The 23,222-nt window shown below is 49.4% G+C and overlaps 1 protein-coding gene across 1 annotated transcript in view; it reads left to right on the forward strand.

Annotated features, from left to right (window-relative positions):
• The window catches only part of ECHDC1 (ethylmalonyl-CoA decarboxylase 1), a gene marked incomplete at its 5' end in the record, with an annotated part of 29,469 nt that extends 7,408 nt beyond the window's left edge, over nt 1-22,061 (forward strand). Inside the window, 3 exons of the mRNA XM_054393142.1 lie at nt 2,308-2,360; nt 6,811-6,891; nt 21,623-22,061. Of these exons, the coding sequence (XP_054249117.1) occupies nt 2,308-2,360; nt 6,811-6,891; nt 21,623-22,028 (540 nt within the window). The remainder of the gene's footprint in view (nt 1-2,307; nt 2,361-6,810; nt 6,892-21,622) is intronic.
• Nucleotides 22,062-23,222: the final 1,161 nt, after the last annotated feature.

The following is a 23,222-nucleotide window of genomic DNA, read 5'->3' on the forward strand; positions in this document are numbered from 1 at the left end:
GCAGCACATCCCATGGCCAATTACTCTTTCTGGGAAGAACTTTCTCCTCCCCTCCAGCCTAAACCTCCCCTGGCACAGCTTGAGACTGTGTCCTCTTGTTCTGGTTCTGGCTGCCTGGGAGAAGAGCCCAACCCCCTCCTGGCTACAACCTCCCTTCAGGTAGTTGTAGAGAGCAATAAGGTCTCCCCTGAGCCTCCTCTTCTCCAGGCTAATCAGAAAGACATTAATCAGTAAGCTGCACAGGGAGGAGTTCCAAGCAATTGGAGATGGTCTGGAAATTTTGTTCTGTCTGGATTGAAAGTGGGCTCTAAGCTCTTGCAGCAAAAAGAGGCAGTGCTACAGTTTTCTGCTTTATGAAGGTGACTTTCTTCTTCCCTGCCTCTCCTAGCCTTGCTGCAAACTATTAATCCTTTGTTCCCTATCTAGTGCATGGTGTATTTGAGCTCCCTTTCTGCTTGGGAGATTTCCTTCTACTCTAAGGACAGTATTAGAGCTGAAAATTTGATTATTCCACTACGCTCTGGTGTTCACCTTTCTTATTCAGATAAAATACTCTCACTAGTAGCCTCATTTTTCTTATCAGGAAGGTTTGAAGGGTGTGTTAGCCAGGACTAAAGTAACTATACATTTTTTTTCCCAGGCTGTTTTCTGTGCAGGCATTTTTTTCCATGTGAGCCACAGTAATCACTCTGCCACCTCAGAAAATGAAGAACATTTCTTGTATGCTCAGCTATAACTGCATTTATCAAGCTGGTCTGTTCTGGCATTAATCCTTAATTACCATTGTGGATTTTGGTGTGAACTGAGACAGTTTGAATGCAAGAACTCTGCTGTGATGAAGTGAAAAATTACTTTCTCTGAATAGCTTTTTTTGCAGCTTCATCCTGATGGTTGTAGTGTGGGAGCTGAGTTGGTTCAGTCTGGAGAAGAGAAGGCTCCAGGGAGAGCTTAGAGCAGCCTTCCAGTACCTGAAGGGCTCCAGGAGAGCTGGGGAGGGACTTTTGGCAAAGGCTGGGAGTGACAGGACGAGAGACAATGGCTGTGAGCAGAAAAAGGGCAGATTAGACTGGAGATTAGGAAGAAATTCTTCCCAGTGAGGGTGGTGAGGCACTGGAACAGGTTGCCCAGGGAGGTTGTGGATGTCCCTTCCCTGAAGGTGTTCAAGGCCAGGTTGGATGAAGCCTTGAGCAACCTGGGCTGGTGGGAGGTGTCTCTACCCTTGGCAGGGGGCTTGGAACTGGATGATCATTAAGGTCCCTTCCAACCCAACCCAGTCTGTGACTCTGTGAAGTCCATGTCTGCCAGCTGGTACCTTGGATGCTTGTGTGGGCTTTGGGCTTAGCGTTGAGACAGGCAGCACAGAGGGTTTGATTGTTCTTTAGTTTGGAGTGGAAATACTGCTACCTGTCTTCAAGGGTTTAGGAGATGGCTGCAGTGATAAGCAGCAGCCTCTTTGTAAATCAGCATGTGTTGATGCTTTCAAGCAAACCTTCAAGAGAATGAAACTGAGTCCACTGGTTCCTGTGTAGTGATTGTCATAGATTCATAGAATGGTTTGGGTTGGAAGGGACCTTTAAAAGTCATCTAGTCCAACCCCCTTGCAGTGAGCAGGGATGTCTCCAAGTACATCAAATTGTTCAGAACCCCCTCAAACCTGACCTTGAATGTCTCCAGGGATGGGGCCTACACCACCTGTTCCAGTCTTCTACCACCTTCATAGTAAAGAACTTCTTCTAATGTCTGATCCAAATCTACCCTGCTCTGGCTCCAAAGCATTGCCTCTTGTCTTAGTGCTACAAGCCCTTGTAACCAGTCCCTTTCCCACCTCTCCTGGAGCCCCCTTCAGGTACTGGAAGGCTGCTCTAAGGTCTCCCTGGAGCCTTCTCTTCTCCAGGCTGAACAGCCCCAGCTCTCTCAGCCTGTCCCCATAGGGGAGGTTTAAAATGTTGTGGAGATGTGGTGCTGAGGGACATGGCTAGATGGTGACCTGACAGTGCTTGTCCCATTGTGCTTGGCACTGGTGAGGCTGCACCTAGAGTGCTGGGTTCAGGTTTGGGCCCCTCCCTCCAAGAAGGACATTGAGGGGGGCTGAAGGGGATCCAGAGAAGGGCCACAAAGCTGATTGAGGGTCTGGAGAAACAGGACTAGTGAGGAACAGCTGAAGGAACTGGAAGTGTTTATTCTGGAGAAGAGAAGGCTGAGGGAGAGAGGAGAACCCCAACTAGAGTAAATATAATGAATTCTTCTGTCTGCTCCATCTGTGTCCCTTTAGGATCACTTAAGGTTTTCATTTCCTATTTGTTGCAGGATGGGATGAATATGTGCATGTTTATGCAAAACACCTTAACCAGGCTGATGAGGTAATAAATTTTATTTACTTTTCTTTATGGAGTAGTTATTAGGATTGAAATATGCTTTGGCTAACTCTTTAACAAGATGTTTGGAGTCAAATACAGAGTTTGAAGGATGCATGTGTAATCCTAGCCCTTGTAGTCACATGTGTTAATTAGGTACTTATGGATTTAAATTAGACCTTTTGCAACTATTAGCTTAAGGGCCATAAAGATGATGCAAGGGCTGGAGCACCTCTGCTGTGAAGACAGGCTGAGGGAGCTGGGGGTGTTCAGCCTGGAGAAGAGAAGGCTCATGGGGAGCCTTAGAGCTGCCTGCCATTACCTGAAGGGATCCTGCAGGAAGGCTGCAGAGGGACTTGCATAAGGGTGTCTAGAGACAGGCCAAGGGGGAATGGTTTGAAGCTGAGGGAGAGTATGGTTAGACTGGAGCTGAGGAAGAAGTTCTGCAGTATGAGGGTGTTGGGACTCTGGAACAGGTTGCCCAGAGTGGTTGTGGATGCCTCCTCCCTGGGGGTGTGGAAGGGCAGGTTGGATGAGGCCTTGAGCAGCCAAGTCTAGTTGAGAGGTGTCCCTGCCTATGGCATGGGAGTTGGCACTAGATGGTCTTTAAGGCCCCTTCCAACCCACACCATTCCATAATTCTATGGCTTTCCAGAGGCTGAAACAAAGAAACTCTATAGACTTACATGTGGAGGGCCAGGAGATACCTGGAGTTAAGGAAATCTGGGCCTTCCAATTTCTGAATCATAGAATGGTCTGGGCTGGAAGGGACCTCTGAAGCTCATCCAGTCCAACCCCCCTGCAGTCAGCAGGGACATCCTCTACTAGATCAGGTTGCCCAGAGCCCTGTTGAGCCTCCCCTTGAATACCTCCAAGGATGGAGCCTCAACTACCTCCCTGGGCAACCTGTTGCAGTGTTCCACCACCTTCATGGTGCAGAACTTATTCCTAGCATCCAATCTAAATCTGCTCTGCTCCAGTTTGAAGCCATTGTCCCTTGTCCTGTCCCTGCAGGCCTTTGCAAACAGTCCCTCTGCATCCTTCTTGTAGCCCTCTTCAGGTCTTGGCAGGCTGCTATTAGATCTCCCTGGAGCCTTCTCTTCTCCAGGCTGAACACCCCCAGCTCCCTCAGCCTGGCCTCCTAGCAGAGCTGCTCCAACCCCCTGAGCATTTCTGTGGCTAACTTGTGTAACTCAGTGGGAATTGCTAGCTCTTAAAAACCAAGCAGGAGCAGCTTCTGCAGCCTACACAGGTAACATTTGTTTAATATATTTATTTAATCTTCCCACTTGTTAAGAGGACTGCATTCAGTTCTACCATCTGGTACTTCTGAGAAACATTTTTCCCCTCCTTTTCCTTTAGATTTGGCTTCCCTTAAGTAATCACATTTCTTTTAAATCCATGTGTGATAGAATCCTTTTTTTCTGCTCAGAGCTCTTTGAAGATAAATATTTTTTTTTTCATTTTATTACTATTTTTTTTTCAAATAATCTATAAGAGAAAGTGTTAGGAAGTTAACATTATCCTGTAAAACTGCCCAGGAGATTGGAGACTTACTGCTAGGAGTAGTAGTTCTCCAAGGAGCCCTCAGGATCAGAATTAGAATCCATTTGTATAACTCGATCTTTGTATAATCAAATTGATCACAGAATTGTTTCAGTTAGAAAAGATCTCTAAGGTCATCAAATCCAACCATCAACCCAACACCACCATGGCCATCAAACCATGTCCCAAAGTGCCATGGCCACAGGTTTCTTGAACCCTCTGGTGTTGGTGACTCCACCACCTCCCTGGGCAGCCTATTCCAATTCCTGACTACTCCTGCAGCAAAGAAATTTTTCCTCATCTCCAACCTAACCCTCCCCTGGCACAATTTCAGACCATTCCCTCTCCTATCACCTGAGACTAGGGAGAAGAGACCAACCCCAACCTGGCTCCAGCTTCCTTTCAGGGGTGGTGACTCCACCATGGGTAACCTGTGGCAAAGCAGAGAGGAGGAAGATGTCTGAGGATTAAGCCCTTCCCTCAAGTCTCTTAACTTAGGTTATGTTGAAGCTGTGGTTCAGGAGGAGCACTGAACTGCTGTCTGGGGACATCTGTTGTAGATGGGCCTTGAGCAACCTGGTCTAGGGGAAGGTTTCCCTGGTCTAGGGGAAGGGCCTGGAGTAACCTGGTGTGGTGGGAGGTGTCCCTGCCCATGGCATTCTATGATTCCATGGGATCAGTCTTCTTCAGAGGGAGCTGAGGCTGACTGTGATCCTGAAGGAGATGCCTCAAATGGATCAGAATGTAGCTGTGGGGGACTTGAACCCATATCTTGTGATTCCCCATGGACCATAGGAATAATGAGGTGCAATCCTCTTCCAGTGGGTTCCCTTGTACAAAGGGAGTTGTATAAAGAGTGCAGCAGCTGGTGAGTGAACTTGGGATGTAAGAAAATCAGTTAAAGTTTTGGAAGGGCAGCAAAGCTGGGGAAGGGTCTGGAGAGCAGGGCCAGTGAGGAGCAGCCTGGGATTGTTTAGTCTGGGGAAGAGGAGACTGAGAGGAGACCTTACTGTGCTCTACAACTCCTCAAAAGGAGATCTGAGACAGGTGAGGGTTGGTCTCTTCTCCCTAGTATCAGGTGATAGAACAAGAGGAAATGGCCTGAAATTGTGCCAGGGGAGGGTTAGGTTGGAGATTAGGACAGCTTTATTTGCTCCCAGAGTGGTCAGGGATTGGAACAGGCTGCCCAGGGAGGTGGTGGAGTCACCAACCCTGGAAGGTTCAAGAAACCTGTGGCCATGGCACTTGGGGACATGGCTTGATGGCCATGGTGGTGTTGGGTTGATGGTTGGACTCAATGATCTTGGAGGACTTCTCCAACCCAAACAATTCTGTGACTGTCTGACATTGTTGGTGCTTCTGTTAAAGTAAAACCAAAGGTGACCAGGATTTGGAAGGTGTCTTCTGCATGTGCTTTCAAAACTGCTCAATGAGATAAGTGTCTCCTCATAGTAAGAGGTGAGCCAGCCATCTCACAGTGGCAGTGGGGAACGTGGCTCTCCCTCCTACTCCTCTTCCCTCTGCCCTTTGAATTACCTTGAGCATGATTCAATACACCACCATCAGAGGCAGCAGATTGTTGCTGTCCTCAAAGGATGGGGTTGTCCTCAACACAAAGTTTTGTTGATGACTGAGATGGTTTCACTCTGAGGAAACTGCTGAAGGTGCCATGCTAAATCTCATTGCTTTTGGATAACCCTTCAGGTCTTTGTCTCTCTTTCTACTGCTTTCTGTAGTGTACTGGCTTAGGGTAGAGGCTTGTGTCACTGGCCTGTCACTCCTTGCAGACTTCTCTTAGCTCTGATCTGTAGCAGCACAGTGCTCTGGAAAATTGTGCTGCCATTCAGCCAGACTTACACAGGCTGAGAGTTGGGCAGGGAGAAACTAAATGAAATTCATCAAGGGCAGGTGTAAAGTCTTGCACTTAGGAGGAACAACCTCATGTATAGGTTGGGGACTGAGCTGCTGGAGAGCAGTGAAGGGGAAAAGGACCCTGGGAGTCCTGGTGGATGGGAGGTGACCATGAGCCAGCAATGTGCTCTGGTGGCCAAGAAGGCCAAGGGCAGCCTGGGGTGCATTAGAAGGGCTGTGGTTAGTAGGTTGAGAGAGGTTCTCCTCCCCCTTTACTCTGCCCTGCTGAGGCCACATCTGGAGTATTGTCCCCAGTTCTGGGCCCCTCAGTTCAGGAAGGACCTCAGGGAACTGCTTGAAAGAGTTCAGTGTAAAGCCACAAAAATGATGAAGGCAGTGGAACATCTTCCTTGTGATGAGAGCCTGAGGGAGCTGAGGGCTCTGTAGCTTGGAGAGGAGGAGCCTGAGAGGTGACCTCATTGCTGGTGATAAAGATGTGCAGGGTGAGTGCCCAGAGGCTGGAGCCAGGCTCTGCTGGGTGATGCCCAATGCCAGCACAAGGGGCAGTGGTGGAAGCTGAGCCAGAGGAAGTTCCATGGAAACAGGAGGAAAGATTTTTTTTCCCTGTGAAGGTGACAGAGGCCTGGACCAGGCTGCCCAGTGGGGTTGTGGAGTCTCCCTCTCTGGAGATATTCAAACTCCACCTGGATGTGTTCCTGTGTGACCTGCTCTAGGTGATCCTGCTCTGGCAGGGGGGTTGGACTGGATGAACTTTCAAGGTCCCTTCCAGCCCTTAACACTCTGTGATTCTGTGATCATCTTTACTTTGATTCCATTTAAAATCTGTTCCTGCTATTTCATTTTGGGACTCATTTACAGAGGAAATGGAATTGCTTTTGTGCTCCTTACTCACCAAGCTGTGGTTATTGGAATGAATTGGAACAGAGTCTTTTTCTCAAGTTTTACTATTAGAGATGGTTTGATTGAATTCTTTTCTCATTTCTAAGGAAAAAAAAAAGACTAAAAGCATGAATTCTGCTCACAAAACTCTCCTGTCTAGATTGCCTTTGATCAGTGTTGCACTAATCCAAGGAAAAGCTTTTGGAGGAGGAGCAGAGCTTACTACAGCCTGTGATTTCAGGTAAGATCAGCAGTTTGAGGAGCTGCTATGCTGGATCAGTGATTTTAATGATTGCACCTATGAGATGTGGGAAGCTCTTGAGGTACCATTTCTGCCAGGAGTCATGGCCCTGAATTCATGGATTCATCAAATGGTTTGGCTTGGAAGGGACCTTAAAGGTCATCCAGTTCAAATCTCCCTGCTATGGGCAGGGACACCTCCCACCAGCCCAGGTTGCTCAAGGCCTCATCCAACCTGGCCTTGAACACCTCCAGGGAGGAGACATCCACAGTGTCCCTGGGCAACCTGTGCCAGTGTCTCACCACCCTCACTGGAAAGAATTTCTTCCTCATCTTCAGTCTCAATCTCCTCTCTTCCAGCTCAAAGCCATTGTCTCTCATGCTGTCACTCCCAGCCCTTGTCAAAAGTCCCTCCCCAGCTCTCTTGGAACCCACTTCAGGTGCTGGAAGGCTGCTCTAAGGTCTCCCCAGAGCCTTCTCTTCTCCAGGCTGAACAGCCCCAACTCTCTCAGCCTGTCTTCACAGAAGAGGTGCTCCAACCTTTTGATCATCTTTGTGGCCTCTTCTGGACCTGCTCCAACAATTCCATGTCCTTCTTGTGCTGGGAGCACCAGAACTGGATGCAGTGCTCCAGGTGGGGTCTCACAAGAGGAGAGGGGGAGAACCACTTCACTCATCCTGGTGGTCACAGATGTCTCTTCAGAAAGAAGCTTTCTCCACATAGCAGCTGCTATGCTTCGCTTTCTCCCCCTCTACTCCACTCTGTTGAGACCCCACCTGGACCATTTCTGGAGCCTCTATTATAGGAAGGATCTGGAAGTGCTAGAAGGTGTCCAGAGAAGGGCCATGAAGATGAGCAGAGGGCTGGAGCTCTGCTGCTCCCATGAGAACAGACTGAGAGAGTTGGGGTTGTTGAGTCTGGAGAGGAGAATCCTCTAAGGAGACCTTCTTGTGGCCTTCCGGTATCTGAAGGGGGCTAAAGCTGGGCAGGGACTTTTTAGGGTGTCAGGGAGTGATAGGACTGGGGGGAATGGAACAAAACTAGAAGTGGGTAGATTCAGATTGGATGTCAGGAAGAAATTCTTCCCCATGAGGCTGGTGAGAGACTGGCACAGGTTGCCCAGGGAGGTGGTGGAAGCCTCATCCCTGGAGGTTTTTGCAGCCAGGCTGGATGTGGCTGTGAGCAACCTGCTGTAGTGTGAGGTGTCCCTGCCTATGGCAGGGGGGTTGGAACTGGATGGTCTTTGAGGTCCCTTCCAGCCCTGACAACTCTATGATTCTATGAACTGGAAGCCCAGCTCAGACTGTGCTGGTGTTTGACAGCTGCAGTGCTGGCAGGAGAATGCTCCTGGGACACTTTGTAGACCTTTTTGCATCTGTGAATCTGCTGACAGAAAGTGAATGCTGTCACCATAGAATCATAGAATGGTTTGGGTTGGAAGTGACCCCCAAAGGTCATCCAGTCCAACTCCCCTGCAGTCAGCAGGGACATCCTCCAGCAGACCAGGTCACTCAAGGCCTCATCCAGGCTGGCTTTCAACATCTCTGTGGAGGAGACATCCACTACCTCCCTGGACAACCTGTTGCAGTGTTCCAGCACCCTCATGATGCAGAACTTCTTCCTAACATCCAATCTAAACCTCCTCTAATTTCAAACCATTGTCCCTCATCCTGTCACTGGTGGCCTTTGCAGACAGTCCCTCTGGAGCCTTCTTATAGCCATTCAGGTACTGGAAGGCAGCTTTAAGGTCTCCCCAGAGCCTTCTCTTCTCCAGGCTGAACACCCCCAGCTCCCTCAGCCTGTCCTCATAGCAGAGGTGTTCCAGCCCCTTGACCAATTTGGTGGCCCTCCTCTGGACCCTCTCCATCAGCTCCATGTCCTTCCATGTCTCCTATCCCTTACCAGGAATTTAGGGACTGTGAACAGCACAGACTTGGCAGTCTTTTGGCTGTCTAAAATCCATGCTCTCTCCTTTCACTCCAGCTCTGTTGTTTGACATGCTGTGTAATTACAGTCATTGTGGAGTAACTCTTATTTGCATGAGCTGAGAGCAGCTGCAGTCCCTCTGATGTGCTGCCATAATTTTCATCATAACTGCAGCTGTGGCTCCATCTTCCATTACTTGCTAACACACCCATCCAGTGCAGCTAAATTACAGCAATTCAGGAGCAGCAAATGAGACTTAATTAATAACAACAACAAGAGAGAGAAACATCCTCTCTGCTCCTATTGCTCCCTCAATTTGATAATACTGGGGGACAAAATCTGGATGATTTTTTTTTTTTTCTTTGAGAACTAGGAGTAGATACTTGTGGAACAGATTCTGTCCTGAGTCACTAGGTGGGCAGGGACTTTTGACAAGGGCTTGACAGCCTGAGGGGCAATGGCTTTGAGTGGAAAAGGGGAGATTGAGACTGGAGATGAGGGAGAAATTCTTTAGAGTGAGGGTGGGGAGACACTGGAAGAGGTTGCCCAAGGAGGCTGTGGATGTCTCCTCCCTGGAGGTGTTCAAGGCCAGGCTGGATGAGGTCCTGAGCCACCTGGGCTGGTGGGAGGTGTCCCTGCCCATGGCAGGGGGTTGGAACTAGGCAGTGCTCCAAAGAAGGGCCATAAAGATGATGCTGGAGCACTTCTCCTATCAACATAGCCTGAGAGAGTGGGAGCTGTTCAGCCTGGAGAAGAGAAGGTTCTGGGGAGACCTCAGAGCTGCATTTCAATATCTGAAGGAGCCCTACAGGCAGGCTGGGGAGAGACTGTTCAGAAGGGCCTGTGGGGATAGGATGAAGGGCAATGGTTTGGAACTGGAGCAGGGGGGATTCAGGTTGGACATCAGGAGGAAGCTCTTTTCAATGAGGATGGTGAATTACTGGAACAGGTTGTCTGAAGATGTGGTGGTGGCCCCATCCCTGGAGACATTCAAAGTCAAACCTAATGTGGCCCAGAGCAACCTAATCTAGTTGGAGGTGTCCCTGCTGACTGCAGGGGAGTTGGACAAGGTGACCTTTGAGGGTCCCATGCAACCTGTGATCTTTAAGGTTCCTTCCAACCCAAACCGTTCTAAGATTCTGTGAAGAGGAGCTTGAGAACACAAATGAGAGAGGTTTGTTTTCTTTCTTGAATAAACCATTTGAATGTTGCATTTTCTTTTACTTTATATTTTAAGAACAGATTTGAATTAGTTGGATTGGTTTGCATTCTCAGTTTTCACATCCACTTCTAATTTTTAGGAATCCCTGTGTGGTATGGGTCTGAAATAGTATTTTTAGCTCTGTCTGTACTACATTAACTAAGGTGATATGGTTGAAGTGATTCACCTGAACCAAAATGGCTTTTGTACCTTCTCTGAAATGGTTTCTTTCAAATGTGGCTTTGTGAAACCTTCTCTGGAAGCATGATGCACACCTCTGCTGAAACAATCCAGTCTTAAAATAGCTGAGGTGGCTTAAGATAGCACTGATGTATTCTTCCAGTGGCAATTCTTATGTCTGATTGATTGTTCCTTACCCTGTTTTAAGCCCAGCTCATTGGAGGTTGGTTTAGTGAGGGCTTTCATGGACATTGATTGCTGTCACAAGGGCAGGGATGAAAAGTGAAAGCATCTTGGGTCATGCTACCTTAGATCTGGAGGAAGAGATCTTCTTAAAAGATAGAATCATAGAATTCTTTGAGTTGGAGAAGCCCTCTAAGACCAGTGAGTCCAACCATCAACCCAACCCCACCATGGCCATCAAGCCATGTCCCCAAGTGCCATGGCCACACGTTTCTGGAACACCTCCAGGGATGGGGACTCCACCACCTCCCTGGGCAGCCTCTTCCAATCCCTGACCACTCTTGCAGCAAAGAAATTTTTCCTCCTCTCCAACCTAACCCTCCCCTGGCACAATTTCAGGCCACTTCCTCTCCTATCACCTGAGACTAGGGAGAAGCTCTGGCTCCAGCTTCCTTTCAGGGAGTTGTGGAGAGCAATGAGGTCTCCCCTCAGCCTTCTCCAGACAAAATGGGGATCTGTGATGTCCCAAAGTGTGCACATTGACAGTATTGATTTTATTATTTTTTAAAATGATTTTTAAGTGAGCTGCAATGTCCTTTTTTGATTCCTAGATGAATTTCCTGCTTTGCAGGGGAGTTGGACTCAATGATCTCCAGAGGTTCCTTCCAACCTCCACCATTCTGCCATTCTGAACACTGGCAGTCAGGTTTGCCTGAAAATTTCAGTTCTCAAAGCACCTTTTAGCTCCAAGTGGTCTTTTCCTCATCAGATCATCTGATGAAATATGCCTGGATCCTTTCTAATGGAAATTTTTCCTTTGGTCTGAAAAGCAGCTCTGTTGTTGAAAATGTTTGCTTGAACAAAATCCAAGAAGCTGTAGCTCCTTTTTTTGGAAGGCAAGACTCATGTAACATTGGAGATTTCCAGCATGAGTAATTTTTCTGTGAGCATTATTTTGGGGGTAACTCACTGCTGCATGGAGACTTTTGCAGCCTAGATGGAACAGCTAAAAGCTGCTTTGTGGCTAAGACATGGACCTGATGGAGCAGGTCCAGAGGAGGGCCATGAAAATGATCAGGGGGTTGGAGCAGCTCTGCTATGAGGACAGGCTGAGGGAGCTGGGGGTGTTCAGCCTGGAGAAGAGAAGGCTCAGGGGGGACCTAATAGCAGCCTGCCAGGACCTGAAAGGGGCTACAAGGCTGCAGAGGAACTGTTTACAAAGGCCTGTGGTCACAGGAAGAGGAACAATGGCTTCAAACTGGAGAAGAGCAGATTTAGATTGGATGTTAGGAACAAGCTCTTTACCATGAGGGTGGTGGAACACTGCCACAGGTTGCCCAGGGAGGTGGTTGAGGCTCCATCCCTGGAGGTATTCAAGGTGAGGCTCAGTAGGACTCTGGGCAACCTGATCTAGATGAGGATGTCCCTGCTGACTGCAGAGGGGGTTGGGCTACAACATGAGGAAGAACTTCTTCACTGTAAGGGTCATGGACCACTGGAGCAGGCTGCCCAGAGAGGTTGTGGAGTTTCCTTCTCTCAAGACTTTCAAGAACCATCTGGCTGCATTCCAGTGAGACCTGCATTAGGTTATTTGGTTATGTGATCCTGCTCTGGCCGGGGGGCTGGACTCAAGGATGTGCAGAGGTGCCTTCCATCCCCTAACATCCTGTCACCCTCTGACTAGACGACCTTTGGAGAGGTCCTTTCCAACTCAGGCTCTGTGACCCAAAAATGAAAACCACCCTGAAAACAGTGGGGTGGTAACAGAGTCTGCAGTGTGCCTGTGCCTGGGACCCACTGAACAAGGGCAAGAGAAGTAAATTAAGAGCTAGGAACTGGAAGAGGAGCAGAGTGATAGTGAGGGCAGGGCAGAAGTGAGCTGGTACCCCAGGAGCTGGAGAAGCTGGCTGCTCATGGCATGGAGGGGTGGACACTTTGGGTTAAAATGTGGCTGATGGCCAGGCCCAGAGAGTGGTGAGCAGTGGAGTTAATTCCAGCTGGTGGCCAGCCACAAGTGGTGCTCAGTGCTGGGCTCAGTTCTCTTTAAGATCTTTATCAAAGGTCTGGACAAGGGGATTGAGGCATCCTCAGGGAGTTCTCTGGGGGCTCCCAGCCAGCCCAGAAGAAGAGTAACTCATGTTCAAGAAAAATATATCTGTAATTAGCTGCCTGCTTTGGGATCTGATTTTGACCCTGATCATTAGAGTTCCACCAGCTGCATTGGAAGGTGTGCAGCAGAGGCAGGTGGTGGAGGCAATGTGTGCTAGGAAGAGCTGAGATGTTTTTCTAGGCTGCTTTATGTGAAGCTTGATACTTAGCTGTTGTTGTTGGGGGGGTGGGGAATGGATGCACTGAGAGGGTTACAAAATGATTCAGTAACTCTAAATAAAATCCTGTGTCATCTGAAAAGAGCTGGGAGAGAAGTGGGGGTGAGCTTTCTTAGGCTGGCATGGAGCCTACTCCTGGGACACCGAGTTTCAGCCTGTGCCTGGAACACTCTGTACTTGGGAGGCTCAGCAGGAGGGTTGGTGTTTTTAATTTTGGGGTTTGGGTATCATTTATTTTATTTAAACCTCAAGTATCACAGTACATGAGAGGTTGGAAGCAACCTCAAGAGATCATCAGGTCCAACCCCCCTGCCAGAGCAGCATCACTCAGGGCAGTCTGCACAGGAATGCATCCAGGTGGGGTTGGAAACTCTCCAGAGAAGGAGACTCCACAACCCCCCTGGGCAGCCTGTTCCAGGGCTCTGTCACCCTCACTGGAAAGAAGTTTCTCCTCATGTTGAGCTGAAATCTTCTATGTTAACCTTGTACCTGTTATTCCTTGTCTTATTACTGTGCACCACTGAAAAGATCCTGGACCTCCACTTGACACCCACCCCTCAGATATTGATAGACATTGATCAGATCCCCTCTCAGTCTTCTCTTCCCAAGACTAAGATCACTGATTAAAGAAGGTATGGACCAGATGATCCTCAGGGTCCCTTCCATCCTGGCATTCTGGGATTCTGTGTGTGTCTTGTTTTGTTCTTTTTACTTCAGAGGTGCTGATTTTTCTGATGGGTTTATTCAAATAGTAGCTGGACCTGCTTCTTTTGATGGCATTCCTGCAGTAAAGGTCACAGATTAAAGCTCACAGAGAGGGAAGGTCACTGGTGTGCACAGACTTCTCCTACCCTATTGAAATTGGAGCAGGCTGCCCAGGGAGGAGGTGGAGTCACCATCCCTGAAGGTGTTCAAGAAACCTGTGGCCATGGCACTCTGGGACATGGTTTAATGGCCATGCTGAGGTGAGGTTGATGGTTGGACTGGATGATCTTAGGAGTCTTCCAAGCCAAACCTATGATTCTGTGAGACCTGGCATTGCAGAGCAGCTTTGTGCACTTGCACAAGAGAGGTTTTCTCCCCTCGTTCTCCTAAACCATCTCAACTAAACTGAAATGGAACATTTTAACTGAAGCTGGAAGAGGGGAGATTGAGATTTGACAGAAGGAAGAAATTCTTTAGAGTGAGGGTGGAGAGACACTGGAACTGGTTGCCCAGGGAGGTTGTGGTTATGTTCTTCCTGGAATTGTTCAGGGTCGGCTTGGATGATGCCTTGAGCTACCTGATCTAGTGTGAGGTGTCCCTGCCCATGGCAGGTTGGAACTGGATGATCTTTAGTCTCTTCTAATCCAAATCATTCTGTGATTCCATCATTTTGCCTTCATTTTTACATTCCATAGCAGGAGAGAGGGTAGGTTAAGATAGCTACAGGGAGAAATTCTTTACCATGAAAGTGGTGAGACACTGGAACAGGTTGTCCAGGGAAGTTGTGGGTGCCCCTTCCCTGGAAGCATTCAAGTTCAGGTTGGGCTTGGCTTTGAGTGGCTTGCTGTAGTGGAAGGTGTCCCAGCCCATGGGATAGTCTTTGAGGTCTCTTCTAACCCAAGCCATTCCATGATTTTCTTCATTTTTATATTCCTTAGTGGTTACCATTCCATTTTGTCTTCATTTTTGTACTCCTTAGGGGTTACCATTCAGGCATCTGTCAGTGAGGATCTGTGACTAGGGGATTTTCAGAAACAGCAGCTTTGTGATTTTTTTTTTTTTTTAATGATCTCAGTCTACCCAGACTATCACCTCCCCAAAAAAAATATAAAAAAGGAGGACAAATTCTTAGGTTTATCAGGTTTACAGAAGTTTCACTTTGAAAGCCTCACTTCATGTTGCCCCAACTCTGAAGCAACAATTGCTGCAGTGTCTGATGGCCTTATTCTTTAGGACAGAAACATGAGAAGCTCTCCATGAGAGAGGAGCAGGAGGAGTTAGTGCTAGCAAGCTGTGTGGGCATGGAACAGCCGTGGCTGGCTGATGCTCACTGCATTGCTGCAGTTCAAAATGAGTGTAATTAGCAAGGAGTTATTGGTTAGATGTTTAATTGGGGCTTTTTGATCCTTTAGAACCTATCCAATTAATCCAATTAACTGAAAAGTAAGTGGCATTGGAATGGGCCATCCCTGGAGGTGTCCAAAAAATGAGTAGATGGCTGGGCAGGGACTGGCTGGAGAGCAGCTCTGAAGAAAAGGCCTTGGGGGTGCTGGGGGAGGAGAAGCTCAACAGGAGCCAGCAGTGAGCACTTGCAGCCCAGAGAGCCAAGCAGAGCCTGGGCTGCATCAGGAGAAGTGTGGCCAGCAGGGCCAGGGAGGGGATTCTCCCCCTCTGCTCAGCTCTGGTGAGACCACACCTGGAGTACTGCATCCAGTTCTGGAGCCTCTGTTCCAAGAGGGATCTGGACATGCTGGAAGGTGTCCAGAGAAGGGCCAGGAGGATGAGCAGAGGGCTGGAGCTGCTCTGTTATGAGGAGACTGAGAGAGTTGGGGATGTTCAGTCTGGAGAGGAGAATCCTCTAAGGAGACCTTCTTGTGGTCTTCCAGTATCTGAAGTACAAGAAAGCTGGGGAGGGACTTTTTAGGGTAGTGTTTTTGCAGCCAGGCTGGATGTGGCTGTGAGCAACCTGCTGTAGTGTGAGGTGTCCCTGCCCATGGCAGGTTAGTTGGATGATCCTTGAGGTCCCTTCCAACCCTGACAATTCTGTGATTCTAACTCTAGGACATGGTCTGGTGGTTGTGGAGTTGCTGGGTAGAAGGTTGGACTTGATGTTCTTAGAGTTCTATTCTAACCTCAATAATTCTATAAGTTATGGCTAACCCTTCTCAGGATGAATCTTCACAGAATCTCTGAATGCTAGGGGTTGGAAGGGACCTCTAGAATTGAGTCCAACCCCCCCCTGCCAGAGCAGGATCACACAGGAGCACTTCCAGGCAGGCTTTGAAAGTCTTCCCTTGTTTTTAGAGAATTAGGGTGAGGATTTTTTGGTGATTTGAGGGTGCAGTAAGGTAGCTGGATTTGAAGGCGGCTACAAGAAAGCTGGGGAGGGACTTTTTAGGCTATCAGGTAGTGACAGGACTGGGGGGAATGGAACAAAGCTGGAAGTGGGGAGATTCAGACTGGGCATGAGGAAGAAGTTCTTCCCCATGAGAGTGGTGAGAGCCTGGAATGGGTTGTCCAGGGAGGTGGTTGAGGCCCCATCCCTGGAGGTGTTTAAGGCCAGGCTGGATGAGGCTCTGGCCAGCCTGATGTAGTGTGAGGTGTCCCTGCCCATGGCAGGGGGGTTGGAACTGGATGATCCTTGTGGTCCCTTCCAACCTTGACTGGTTCTATGATTCTCTGACTCTATGATTTCAGACAACTCTAGCTGTTTTGTCTGGCTGATCCCTCACAGAGTATGTAGGGAATTATGTGATGGTGTAGTGATGAAAGAAGGAGACACTGGACTGGGTAGGCAAGGACTGATTAATTAGTCCCAACTTGCTTTTTGGAGGAGACTGTCTTAAGTCTTGAGGGTCTAATTCTAACAGCATCTGATAATAAAAAAAAATTTAAAAAGTAAGGGCTGGAAATTGCTCTTCAGCAGCTTTCCTGACTAGCTGAAGTGTTCTAGTGTAGGACTGCAGAATGTTCTTCCTGGCTGCTTTAAAATTCATTCTTATTGCAAAAAGAAGAAAAAAAGACTTAGCTAATGCAGTTGTTTTCAGGTGAGTTTCTGTAACAGCCACCTTGCTTGTGTGCTGGAATAGTGAACAAGACTAAAAGGAGGTTTCTTTAATTAAAAATAAACTCCTGGACACTCTGCACCTGAATACTGGTGAAAATATTCCTGGCCCTTCTAGTAGGATTTATGATCCAAAGTTGTCTTTATTAGGTCCCAGTCTTGGCATGTAATTAACTGCCAGTATTTAGGTTTCCAGGTTAAGTCTCCACAGGCATGAACTGCAGCTTGTACTTTAGTCAGAAGCTCTTAACTTGAAGCTTTTCTTGCCTTTAGGAAGAAGTCAGGGAGGTGAGGGTCCTACAGAAATCACAGAATGGTTTGGGTTGGAAGCGACCTCCAGAGGTCATCCAGTCCAACCCCCCTGCAGTCAGCAGGGACATCCTCTACTAGATAGGTTGCTCAGAGCCCTGTTGAGCCTCACCTTGAATATCTCCAGGGATGGGGCCTCAAATGCCACCCTGGGCAACCTGTTCCAGTGTTTCATCACCCTCATGGTGCAGAACTTGTTCCTAACATCCTCATCATCTCCTAGACTTCAGGGTTTGATTGCTACTCAGCATTCTGACAAGACAAAGGCACTCAGAAAATCTGCTGGGGGTGGACAAACAGCAGCCTCTGGTTTATGCAGTGTTAGGCTAATGACTGGGCTCAGGATTCTGTAATTCTGTGAGGTAAAAGTCCTGTCCTGCAGGTCTGGCTGCCCTCTCACTGTACCCACAGCTGAGAAGCAGGTGCTGCCTCCCTCCGTGGTGTGCCAGTCTTGTGCCAGCTACAAGGAGAAGCCTGGAAGTCAGGAGCTGTGTCCTTATGTGACACCTGGAGTCAAGCAGAGATGGGAACAAAATCCAGGTCACTGGCAACACGTTCAATGTGTTGGGCAATCTTTTTTTAACCTCCTGGCTTTCAGAAGCATAATCACAGAATCACAGCAGGGTAGGAAGGGACCTCCAGAGATCATCAAGTCCAACCCCCCTGCCAAAGCAGCATCACCCAGGGCAGGGGATAATGGGAGAAGCTTTTAAAATGCATCTGGGTAAAGAAAATTTCCCTAACATCCAACCTAAACCTCCCCTGGTGCAGCTTGAGGCCATTTCATCACATCTTGTCACTTGTTACTAGGAAGAAGAGACCAACTCCCACCTGGCTCCAGCCTCCTTTCAGGGAGCTGTAGAGAGTGATGAGGTCTCCTCTCAGCCTCTTTTTCTCCCACACTACACACCCCCAGTTCCCTCAGCTGCTCCTCACCTGCCCTGTTCTCCAGACCCTTCCCCAGCTTTGTGCCCTCCTTCTGCTTGTCTCAGTGTTTTCTGTGGAGCCTGGGACAGTCTCAGATTCAACAAACCCAACAGTGTCTTACTGACCTCTCTTATGAGACCTCCTGCAGGCAGAGGCCTGGCTCTGTGTGACCACTTCTGGTTTTGGAGCTCCACATGGCTGAGCACAGCTGGAATGAAGCCCTTGGTAAGGTTTTCACTGTTGCTTTCCCAGGGGACACTGGCTGTCAGCACACTGCTGTGTAAGCTGAGCCAGCTGCTCTAAGGTCTTCTCTTCTCCAGGCTGGACAGCCCCAACTCTCCCATCTTGTCCCCATGGGGGAGGTGCTCCAGCCCTCTGATCATCTTTGTGGCCTCCTCTGGCCCCACCGGCACAGGTTAGAGGTTGTCCTCTGGAAGGCAGCTCCACAGAGAAGGACCTGGGAGTGCTGGTGGGGAGTAAGATGTGACCACAAGAGAGCAATGAGCCCTTGTGGCCAAGAAGTCCAGTGGCAGCCTGGGGTGCGTTAAGAGCATGGCCAGGAGGTCAAGGGAGGTTCTTCTCCCCCTCTACTCTGGCCTGCTGAGACCACATCTGCTGTGTTGTGTCCAGTCCTGGGCTCCTCAGTTCAGGAGGGGCAGAGATATACTAAAGACCGTCTAACAGAGACGATGAGGATGCTGAAGGGTCTGGAACATGTGTGGTGAGGAGAGGCTGAGAGCCCTGGGATTGAGAAGAGAAGGGAAGGAGGGGATGTGATCAATGTCTATAACTATGAGGAGTGGGTGCCAAGATGGAGGTGCCAGGCTCTTCTTAGTGATGCCCAGGAATAGGACAAGGAACAGTGAGCATAAGCTGGAAGCCAGAAAGTTCCACCTCAACATGAGGAGAAACTTTACTGTAAGGGTGCCAGAGCCCTGGAACAGGCTGCCCAGAGAAGTTGTGGAGTCTCCCTCTCTGGAGACTTTCAAACCCAGCCTGGATGTGTTCCTCTGTCACCTGCCCTGGGTGACCCTGCTGTGGCAGTGGGGCGGACTTGATGATCTCCAGACGTCCCTTCCAACCCCTACCATTCTATGACTCTGTGGTTCTGTGATTCTTTATGGAGAGGAGACTTGAGCTCCCTGGGATCTGCTGGGTTTGGCAGGCACTTGCTAATGTTAGCTAAAAGCCTTTCCTCCCCTGCAATACTCCTCTGTCTTCCTTTTGTCACATCACCTCCCTGCTCTGTCTCTGCAAAAAGGCTTTCATGCAATCTGGTGTGTCAGCTGTTGCCTTTGTGCATTGTGGTGGGGCTGGGATAAAGCCTAAGCTCTTCAGCCCTGGTGCTTTGCAGCATGGCATGAATGCTGATGGTGCTCTGCTTGAGAACAAAGCAACCAAGCAAGCTGACAATGAACAATAGCAGAGCTGGGGTCTGTGAGGTCCTACAAGTAGCTGCATTGTCGTTTGGGTTGGGTTTTCTTTCCCCTTTTTGAAGCTGTTCACCTCTGTGTTTTCATCATTAGGGAACAGACTCGTGTAGCTCTTGGTGTTACAAGATTTACCTTCAGAAAGCCAATTAGTGCTTGAAGCAGAAGCTAATCTGCTTCACAAGTGTCATTTCCATCCCTTGTCTTCTGAACAGCAGCAAGCAACCACACTGCACAGCATCATCTTAAGAGTGAGCAAGTACTGCTCTGTTCCTCTGCATCTGACACTGGAACAGGTTGCCCAGGGAGGCTATGGCTGCCTCCTCCATGAAGGTGTTCAAGGCCAGGCTGGATGAGGCCTTGAGCAACCTGGGCTGGTGTGAGGTGTCCCTGCCCAAAGCAGGGAGATTGGAACTGGCTGATCTTTAAGGTCCCTTCCAACCCAACCCATTCTGTGAATCTGGCTCTACCTAGTTTCAAAGCAAAGGAGGATTGCTGTTGAGTGGCTCCTCCTCTGCCCATGGTGGGAGGTTGGAACTAGATGATCTTTAAGGTCTCTTCCAACCCATTCTATGATTTTATGATCTCTCCTGTATGTTTCTGTTTGTAGAGGGTTTTGCCACTGCTCTAATGTGTGTCAGGGTGAGCACTGTGTGGAGATAGCAGAGTCTGCTGGGGCAGAGCTGCTCCAGGGAGATGGCTTTGTCAGCCCCAGGGTGAGTTCTGCAGTAGGGGAGGTGACAGGCTATAGAAAAACTGCAGAGATGTGAAGTCTTTGAAAAGAGGAAGAGGAAGTCTGCCTTCTGGAGAGGAGCAGTCCTGTTGCACTCAGTGAGCATCAACAGGAAGCAGCTCTGTTGTATCTTGTGAGCCATAAGTGAACGTCCAGCCTGACATCCCTTGCTGTAGTGAGCAGTTGGAAATCAAACTCCTATGGACCTTCTAAAGCATGGAACAAACACCAGCCCAGCTGTGCTATAACCAAGCAGCAGACTGCTGGCAGAACCTCTCCTGTCCAGGTCAATATTAAGACCACCACAATGCATCCTCCTGAGCAATGTTTTGGGGTGAAAACCAACTGAACTGCCACACACTGACCTGGCATGATGTGGGAAGGCACTGTGAGTGAGTGCCACTTCCCTCCATCTGCAGTGCCCTTCTCAAACCCTTTTCACAGCCAGCTGCAGGTATCAGGGTGGGCACCAAGCACCTTTCCTTCTGCCAGGCTACCTCTCTCAGCTTGAGAAGGTTCAAAAGCTGCAGCTAAGGCAGTCAGGGAACAGTTAAGCTCTGGCTGTCAGGTTGGATCAGTCTCTGGAAGCAGAAAGAAAGAGAAAACAGAAAATCAAGGAATCATAGAATCATTTTGGTTGGAAAAGCCCTCTAAGATCATCAACTCCAACCAGCAACCCAACACCACTATGGCCACTAAACCATGTCCCCAGGTGCCACAGCCACATGTTTCTTGAATGCTCCAGGGATGGAGGTGTTCAATCACCTCCTTGACCTGCTGGCTATGCTTCTCCTGGGCTGCAGCAAGAGAAGCACAGCCAAGGTCAAGGGAGGTGATTTTCCCTCTCTAATCCACCCTGCTGAGACCCCACCTGGAGTACTGTGTCCAGTTCTGGAGCCTCTATTACAATAGGGATCTGGAGGTGCTGGAAGGTGTCCAGAGAAGGCCACAAGGATGAGCAGAGGGCTGGAGCTGCTCTGCTGTGAGGAGACTGAGAGAGTTGGGGTTGTGCACTCTGGAAAGGAGAATCCTCTAAGGAGACCTTCTTGTGGTCTTCCAGTATCTGAAGGGGGCTCCAAGAAAGCTGGGGAGGGACTTTTTAGGGTGTCAGGGAGTGATAGGACTGGGGGGAATGGAGCAAAACTAGAAGTGGGTAGGTTCAGATTGGATGTTAGGAAGAGGTGTTTCATCATGAGGGTGGTGAGACACTGGCACAGGTTGCCCAGGGAGGTGGTGGAAGCCTCATCCCTGGAGGTTTTTGCAGCCAGGCTGGATGTGGCTGTGAGCAACCTGATGCAGTGTGAGGTGTCCCTGCCCATGGCAGGGGGCTTGGAACTGGCTGATCCTTGTGGTCCCTTCCAACCCTGACAATTCTATGATTCTATGGTGACTCCACCCTGGGCAGCCTGTGCCAATCCCTGACCACTCTCGTAGCAAAGAAATGTTCCCTAATCTCCAACCTAACCCTCCTTTGGCACAATTTCAGGCCATTTCCTCTCATTCTATCATCACATGATCCTAGGGAGAAGCAACCAACCCCTACCTCACTCCATCCTCCTCTCAGGGAGCTGTAGAGAGCAATGAGGTCTCCCCTCAGCCTCCTCTTCTCCAGACTCAACACCCCCAGTTCCCTCAGCTGCTCCTCGCCATCCTTTCTGCTCCACTCCCTATGCAGTGTGTGTTGGTGATCTGCCAGCAGCCATGGGTGCACAGCCTGAGCTCTGCCTGTTTGTTCTTTGTGTGCAGGTTGATGAGCCCTGGGAGTGAGATTCGCTTTGTCCACAGGCACATGGGGCTGGTGCCAGGCTGGGGAGGCGGCGCCCGGCTGGTGCGCATCGTCGGCGCCCAGGCTGCCCTGCGCCTGCTCAGCGGAGCTGACGCGGTGGACCCCGAGACAGCTCTGCGCCTTGGGCTCTCAGAGCAGACCTTGTCCTCTTCAGAGGGAACCAAAGCCTTAGAAGAAGCCCAGGCCTGGCTGAGTCAGCTCACAGAGGGGCCAGCCAGCGTGATTCGGGCTGCGAAAGCGGTGGTGACGGCAGGCGGAGAGCTGCCACTGGAGGCTGCCCTCAGGACAGAGAGGGAGGTGTTTGGAACGCTGTGGGGTGGCCCTGCCAACCTGGAGGCTCTGCTTAGAAGACCCAAACATAAATGACATTGGAGGCTGGGAAAATGTTCCTGTCTTGGAGCTTTTTGCAAACAAAACTTTCGCTAACCCAGGCGTTGAACAGAATCACTTCAGGACTTGTTCTTTTCAATCGGCATCAACGTTCCTGCCCTTCCCTGCTGCAGCCACAGGGACAGCCCCAGCAGCTTCCTCACTGTCCTCACCACCCACTGAAGGGAGAGCAGTGAAAGCAGCCTGTAAGGGTGCTGAGAGGAGGACAAGAACTCCTCTGCAACAAGGCTGAAGATGATTTTGTCTGCAGTTAATTTTGGTTTTCTAACTCGAGTAGAAATGAATTGTTTGAAAGATTCAGAATGATGGAGTCACTGAACCAGCTTGGTGGGAAAAGACCTTTATGATCATTGAGTCCAACCATTAAAAATCCTTGCATACAGCAAAATATATCTGATAGTCCTAATCACAGAATGGTTTGGGTTGGAAGGACCTTAAAGATCACCCAGGTTCCATCTGCCCTGCTGCCATGGGCAGGGACACCTCCCACCAGCCCACAGAATCACAGAATCAATACGGTTGGAAAAGACCCCAAGGATCATCAGGTTGCTCAAGGCCTCATCTAACCTGGCCTTGAATGCCTCCAGGGAGAGGGCATTAACAATTTCCCTGGGCAACCTGTTCCAGTGTCTCACCACCCTCACTGAAAAGAATTTCTTCTCATCTCCAGTCTCAATCTCCCCTCTTCCAGCCCAAAGCCATTGCCCCTTGTTCTATCACAACAAACCCCCATAAAATGTCCCTCCCCAGCTCTCCTCTAGTCCCCTGCTTCAGGTACTGGAAGGCTGCTCTGAGGTCTCCCCAGAGCCTTTTCTTCTCTAGGTTGATTTGATCAGCTTTGCTGCTGAGAGAAATGTACTTACCTGCCCTGCAGGCCAGGTGTGCTGTTAGTGGGTCTGTGGTTATCAGTTGTGGAAATGAAGCCATGCTGTAGGTTTTATAGCACTCTGATTTCCTTCTGCTCCCCTGGGCCTCTCTCTGTGTGTGGTGTGCAACTTGCAAATCACTTAATGCAGGGAGCTCCAGGAAACCACCTCATGCAGTGTGGCTGTGGCTTAACTAACGCTGGGAGAGGTCACATCTCCTGCTGCAGGTAATGGCTTAAAGCAGAGATGGGAATTGCCACTTACTGCTTCCTCCTAGCTTGATCTCAGGAGTGTGTCACCACTT

The sequence above is a fragment of the Indicator indicator genome, chromosome 27, assembly GCF_027791375.1.
Source record: "Indicator indicator isolate 239-I01 chromosome 27, UM_Iind_1.1, whole genome shotgun sequence".
Lineage (NCBI taxonomy): Eukaryota > Metazoa > Chordata > Aves > Piciformes > Indicatoridae > Indicator > Indicator indicator.